Source organism: Lactuca sativa, chromosome 8, assembly GCF_002870075.4.
Source record: "Lactuca sativa cultivar Salinas chromosome 8, Lsat_Salinas_v11, whole genome shotgun sequence".
Taxonomy (NCBI): domain Eukaryota; kingdom Viridiplantae; phylum Streptophyta; class Magnoliopsida; order Asterales; family Asteraceae; genus Lactuca; species Lactuca sativa.
The window spans coordinates 324,515,725-324,522,684 of NC_056630.2; the positions used below are offsets into that span (position 1 = coordinate 324,515,725).

The 6,960-nt window shown below is 40.2% G+C and overlaps 1 protein-coding gene across 1 annotated transcript; it reads right to left on the reverse strand.

Moving 5' to 3' along the window:
* Positions 1-319: 319 nt before the first annotated feature.
* On the reverse strand, positions 320-4,089 carry LOC128128022 (uncharacterized). Its single transcript, XM_052766791.1, has 5 exons — positions 3,963-4,089; positions 3,397-3,878; positions 2,382-2,928; positions 1,969-2,333; positions 320-403 (listed from the first exon to the last, which is right to left on the reverse strand). The coding sequence occupies exons 1-5, from the start codon at positions 4,087-4,089 to the stop codon at positions 320-322; spliced, it is 1,605 nt and encodes a 534-aa protein (XP_052622751.1).
* Between the last annotated feature and the right edge of the window lie 2,871 nt (positions 4,090-6,960).

Sequence of the window (6,960 nt, forward strand, 5' to 3'; positions counted from 1 at the left end):
TATTGGATGTTTTGGGTATTCGGTTGTGACTTGGAGCAAAAAGGGTATTTCGATAATATGTCAATCGGGCTTTATGGGAAATGGATTTTAGATTCGGGATATCTGATGGCAAGTATGAATTGATAATAATGTTGATCCTCTTGATGCCTTTCTATGGATATATCGATGGTCGATATCGGAGTTGTATCGAGTGATTTAAGGCATTCGGAAAAGTTAAGCCTAGACCAAGAACTTTAATATCTTATGAAAAGCAATGTATAAACCACAATTTATGACCTAACAATATCCCCCTTGGTTTATCGCTTTCTTTTCTTATGTTCTAAAAATCTCCCCCCTGGGTTTGTAGCTTTCTTTTCTTTTCAATCTTCTCTTCGTTCTTGACTTCAACCTTTATCTTCAATTTCTTCACAAATTCAAGATGAACATATGAATTTTTACATGAATGAATTTATCTTGAACTGTTGGGCTTCCTTCAAAGATTTGACCTTGAATGCACATTGGGTGTAGAGGCTTCTTGTAAAGATACTTAAAAATTAGCACTTTCAGCTTTAAAAAACTTCTGAGATGATAACAAAGAGACTGATTCTTCTGGATCACTTCATCAGGTTCATAGATAGGAACAAATTGAATTAGGAGGATTCAATGCAATCTATCACATAACTTAAAGTACAACTTCACCTTGCTTTTGGGGTTGAAAGATTGAATGTTGAAAAATAATCTTCACTTCTTGTTTCTTCGAATGAGAATTTTTAATGATCACCGTTGTGCCTTGAAAAGTAACTGCAGAGTCTAGGAGTTGCGTCTTTGGGCATATGTATTCAGTCCAATATTGCCACGGTTTGGGCCTGTCCAGCCGTGTTTTTGATATTAGGGTTTAGTATTTATGGTGCATGCATGCATCGTCATTAGTACTGATGAGTTAAAAAACTCTTAAATCGTTTAGATCTTTCACAAGTGCGATAAAAGAATTCTAACAGTTTAAGAACAAATAAGAACAAACACAGATCAGAATCAAATATAAGCTTATGATTCAAAACTGAGTCACGCCTCAGCAGAGATCGATGAAGAACTTCCGCTGTAGAGGCGAGCTAGGGTTTACAGAATAATAAATACGAAAAACAATCAAAGCTTTAACTTCTAAGCCTTCATGCATGCAACTTATATACTAAACCCTAATGTAAAATAATGCACGGCTGGACAGGCCTAATACCGGCAACTAAGCTAGGCTATGGACCGAGCCCATGACGCAATCCTCTAGACTCAACAATCTCCCCCTTTGCGTCAAATGAGGCGAGAGATTATTTCTTCTGAGCAGGTTTCACCGTCTTTATAACTTTGAACAGTTTAGGAATAATGGTGAGAAGAGTCTATCGGAATAGAATGTACCACCTCAGCATGTCGACGAACAAATTTTTATCAGCAACAGTGTTCTAGTCGCACCTTTGTACAATTTCTAATATATGCTCGAGACAGGACGTCGAGAAAAGGTGTTTATCAACAAGAGCGAACATGCAGTTTTGACCTTCGCCCCTGAGAAACATTACTGTGATACTTGGAATCAATCTTCCCCTTGATCATGGAATTAACATTGCCAGCTCTTCCCATCGGTTTGATCGTTGTTCTCTTGTGTATGGCAAATGCAATTTCCTGGTCCATCTTCGCTACCTCATGTATGTAGCAGATAAGCATACGCTTGACATGATCAATAATTGGCTGATACTCCTGAGGATTTGACAAAAGGATGTTGTTGAGGAGTATCCAGTCATGGGGGTTGATGTTCGGTAGATCAGCCAGGGAAAATTGGTGAACAGAGCCTTCGGTTCCTCTAGTCACTCTGAACTTGACGTTAACGAATTTCCCTGCTGAGTAAGGCTTCATCACCCTGACGATGGTTATCTTCTTTGAACTCTATGTCAGGTATTGAGGTTGAGCAAACTCCAAGTAAAAATCTAACAGATCCCTATCTACCTTCGGGTCTGGAGATGGAATGGCAGCAGTGGAGTTGAAACAGTGGAAGACGAATGCCTTTCTAGTGATTGGCATATCGAACTGCTCATCACTGGAGTTGTCACGTCTAAATGACATTATAGGCTCAAGCCATAGGGTAGCTGGCTCGTCAATCGCACACCTCTGAAGCGATTCTTTAGTCCATTCAGGGAACATGGCCTTTTTCTTTTCAAGGAGCTCCGCCTCCTTTCGCTTCTGTTCAAGCTCAGCCTTCTCCTTCATAGACATTTCTTCAGTTCGTTTTTCTGAAGAATCAACCTTTGGGACAGGCTTCCTGGGGATTTCAACGTAGACATCATCTTCTTCGCTGTCGGTATCATCTTCACCTATTTTCTTATTTTTCTTTTCTTTATTACTGACCGAAGCTTCATTACCCTTCGGTTCAGCAACAGGCTTGGAGGAAGAAGTAGGAGGTTGATTTGTTTCTTGCCTTTCTTGCTTCAACTCTTTCTCTCCCCCTTGTTGCGGTTGGACACCAGTCACGGGAACACCCTCGATACTACTGAGGATGTCCAGTGTCGGTCGGAGCTTTTCTGCTAAATGCCTTTGGGTGGTTATAGTGACAAGGGGATCATGACCTTCAATTAGATAAAGAAGGATGGAGTGAATGTCTGTAGCATAACTCCTTATTACCTCCCTCTCTGAATTGAGGTCATCAATCTCAGCATGAGTAGTTTTTAGCTTGTGAGTTTGCAATTTAAGCTGATTTGTGCGTCTGGCAAGCTCATCCATTACACCGTTTTTCATAGCTAAGTCCTCTTGAAGTTGAGATAAGCGTTCGTTGACATTAGCATGGAACACTTCATTCGCCTGTTGAATAGCAAGGCGTGCTGCTTCAACCTTCGAGCATTCAGACTGAAGAGTCTGTTGAAGAGTTTCTACAGAAGAAGTAACTGTAGCAGCATTCTTGGCAGTTGCAGCCTGCAAAGAATCTAAAAAGATGTGAGCCTGGGAAACTAGTTTATCTACTTTTGCGGTCGCTTCCTTGCACTCCTTTGTAGAGGCATCAACAGCACGAGAGGCCTGTTAACACTGAGAAGTGGAGGCTTCAATAGCCTTGGTTGCAGCAGTTAATGAGGCTAAATATTCAGCAACAACTGATGAGAATAGGGCCTTTAATGCAACATCTGAATAAGCCCTGGAGGAAGAAGAGGAAAGCAATTGATCTAGCTTGTTGTTTACCACCTTGAGATGACGTTTGGTGATAGGGTCATCGTCATCATCCTCACTCTGGACTCGATAAGGACTGAAGTATGTAGAGTCGAACTCCAAGTCGTCACCGCCCAAAATTGGTGTTGTTTCTATAGAAGGTGTGGGTGATAAGGTTTTAGAAGTAGTTGGAGGTTCGGTTGTTGGTGGAGGTTCGGTTGTAAAAGTAGGTTCGGTTACTGGTGGTATGGGAATAGTGAAGGTAGGTTTTATAGTGGTGATAGAGGTTGTGTCGGTGAAAATGGGAGTGGGAATAGGTATTGAAGTGAAGGGTTGAGAGGTGGTTATTTGAGAGATAGGAGGGATAGAAGCAGAAATAGTAATAGGTGGAGGTGAAGGAGGCAGAGAACGAACCGAAATTTCTGGAGTAGGGGAGCGAGGTGGAGTGACGCCTCGACCCGAAACCTCTTCATCAGAACTTTCGTTATCAGCGTCTAAAGATGGAGCGTTCTTCTGCGTAAGAGGAACATATTCTGAATCCGAACTGCTTGAGGATTGAAGAATAAGTTTCCTAGCAGGCTTCCTCTGCTTTTTAGGTTGAGGTGGAGAAGGAGCAGATTTATCAGTTTTCCTCTTCTTGGGAGTCTGCCCCTTAGATGGTTTTGTTACAGGACCCTCCTTTTGTGATTCAGGTTTCTTGCCCCTTTTGGCTAGTTTATCAGCTTATTCAATTGAACGAATCATCTCCGGCGTAAGTTCACGTGGACCAAAAACTTTACGCTTCGTGTATTGTTGAAGTACGTTACTGGCTGCAGAGATACAACCGAGCATGGTTTCTGGAATTGAGCCGATGTACGAAAACTTAGTGGGGTCAGTGACGATGATCTTCGTCGTATGAAAGGTTGCGATGGAGGAAAGCAAGGAATCCGCCATAGTAGGGACACGATTGCGATCCATTGCCCATTTGGTGATAATGGATCAGAAACGCCCACATGAAATTTCTGAGTGCTTTGACGAAGAAAGTAGACTTTGAACCAGTTGTTGCCAAATGATAGACCCATAGTCAAGGTTGAGCCCGTTGTACAACCCATACAACACCGTTATAAAGGACTTGCTAGCACCATTAGAACCAGCACTGCACTCAGATAAACCCTTAAATAAAAGAGTGAATAGGCCATTCCATTGAGGAGGAAGGCAGGACTTCTTGAACTTTGTGACGGTAGTTAGGGTTTCAGTGTACCTCATCTGATAAAACACAGTAAACAGTTGACCAGTGGTAATGGAGTAAGGGTTTACTAGAGATGGATCATGTGAGAGACCGATTAGGGCACATAATCGAATCTTGGAGATGGAGACTTTCTTATCGTGAAGCTCAAAGTGGAAATGTTCATTGGCGTTGTCGTAGAACGCCGTAGAGTAGACATGGGATAAGAACGACATTGGCACAATTTCAACCTTTGTCAGTGCATCGATGAGTGGAGAGTATTTGAGACACTCAACCACATACAGCATGTACGGCTCATAAACAAAGGGAGTAAGATCGATGATTAGGTTTTGTTGGATTTTTATTGTGACTAGGGGTTGACGGACTGAGGTATCATGAACATATGAAGATTCAGCCATTGTACGAGCTTGAGAGTGATGATGAACAGTTGCAGAAAATAGGCGGGTTTCTTGGAGAGCTTCTTGGAAGTGATAAAGGTTGAGAGAACCCCGTTCCAATTCCTTTTATACATATAAGGAAGAGAGAGAAGAATCTGGCTGAAATCTTGGATTATCTCTAAAATCGCACCTGAATTGATGTGTGAACAGTTGTCATGCCGAATATGACATAGGAGAGAGAAAAATGTTTCCCATTTTTCACGCCTTTTCATAAAATCACCTTTTTCAAATCGCCAAACCATTTGAATTTCTGCTGAGTCAGCGACCTTTTCATCCCAATCGTTTCACCAAATGACGCTTGAGTGTTTGTGCCTTGATAATCTGTGTAAAACTTAGAGTTTTGGAAAATTAAAAATTTTCATGCAAAGGGTGTAAAAGATAAAGAAATAAAACAAGTATTTTGGTATTATCTGTGATGTCGTATTTAGACATAAAATCAATGATTATGGGCAAAAATCACTTCCTTCAAAGTCAAGAGAGACATCGATGTGCTTGCTTGGTTTCCCATGAAATAACGATCAATAACTTTTTGAGAAGTTTTGAAAGGCATCTTTTAAAGGTTAAAGTGGGTGGATTTTGCTTCAATTCATAATTTTGATACTTAACATAACATCAAAAGAGAATAAAGTACTTGTGAGATCATTGTGATCTGTTGAACAAGTAGGTGAGAAATAATGTATAGTGACGAGAGAATTTAAGAAATCTCAAAAAAAAAAAAATAAACTGGATTTTTAGGGTTCGAGAAACCTTGGTGAAAGGAAATCTCATAAAGATCACTCAAGAAAAAGAGATTCCATTGGGTAACAAGTAATATCTTGAATTATTGAATTCACCTTCAATTCATTTGTGGTGTTGAAGTTTGGGTTTCACTTAGTACATAGTGACATGAAACTAAGATCATGAACGTAGATTTTGTATAACCATAAACCTCAGTGGTTAAAACTGAGAGTCTTAGGGGTTATATTGATGAAACGAAATATAATGGAGAATGATGATGGAGATGGTATAAGAAGCGAATGTACCTCTACTTATTAAAGAAAAGAAGGTCTAAGCAGACAACTCTAAACTCAGTTTTGAGTAGACTAAGGTAGCTCATGATTAGAGTGAACTTGATAGCCTGGATTGGGAAAACATGATTGGTGTTGATCATGTTATTAAGGCTTCACTCAGAATCAGTTGAGGCTTGAGTCTACATACATCAACATGCTTCTAGGGACACCTAACTAACGAAAAAAAAGATTTACATGCCATAGATGTGCCATCGAGAATCACACTTAGACAAACAGAAAAATGTTAGAAGTATGGAAAATAATAAAAACACAGAAAATATTTTTGGGTTTTTGTGAGAATTGACCAATTGAACGAAAAAAAAAAATTGGAATTTTATTAGTAGTAAAGAAGTAATAAAAAAATATACAAAAGAATACATTTGAAACGCCTTAAAAAAAATAAGCTAGTTCAGAAGGACCGAACCCGAAATAGACCGAACGCTCGGTTCATTTCAGTTCATGGACCAACTTCACCCTAAATAGACCGAACTCGAAATGGACCGAACCCGAAATAGACCGAACGCTCGGTTCATTTCGGTTCATATAGGTTCTCTCTATTTTGCTTGTACGTTTATGGGAGCGAAGGCGATTTCGATACTGACTCGGCTTGCATCATTCCTAGGCCTTGTAAGATCTTATTGAAGCTTGCTTCAGGTAATGCCTTTGTGAATATGTCTGCCAGTTGATCAGTCGTTCTGACGAAGTGAATTTCGACGTTGCCATCTTCGACGTGATCCTTGATGAAATCATATCTCAGTGCGATATGCTTGGTCTTCGAGTGTTGCACTGGATTGTGACAAATTCTGATTGTGCTTTCAGAGTCACAGTACAAGGGGATTTTCTTCATGTTTAAGCCATAATTTCGTAGTTGACTCTGTATCCACACGACTTCAGATGTACAAGATGTTGCAGCAATGTATTCGGCTTCTGTAGTGGATAACGACACGCAAGTTTGTTTCTTGGATTGCCAACTTACTAATTTTCCATCCAGAAATTGACATCCTCCTGTGGTGCTTTTACGATCTAATCCATAGCCACCTAGATCAGCATTTGAAAAGGCTTGCACGAAAAATCCAGAAGTGGCTGGATACCA

Coding starts and splice junctions, on each gene's coding strand:
- LOC128128022 (XM_052766791.1), bottom strand. CDS start 4,089: ATGGCGGATTCCTTGCTTTCCTCCATCGCAACCTTTCATACGACGAAG. Junction 3,879..3,962: donor CGGTTGTATCTCTGCAGCCA/GTAACGTACTTC, acceptor CAATTGAATAAG/CTGATAAACTAGCCAAAAGG. Junction 2,334..2,381: donor GCCTGTTGCTGAACCGAAGG/GTAATGAAGCTT, acceptor ATAAGAAAATAG/GTGAAGATGATACCGACAGC.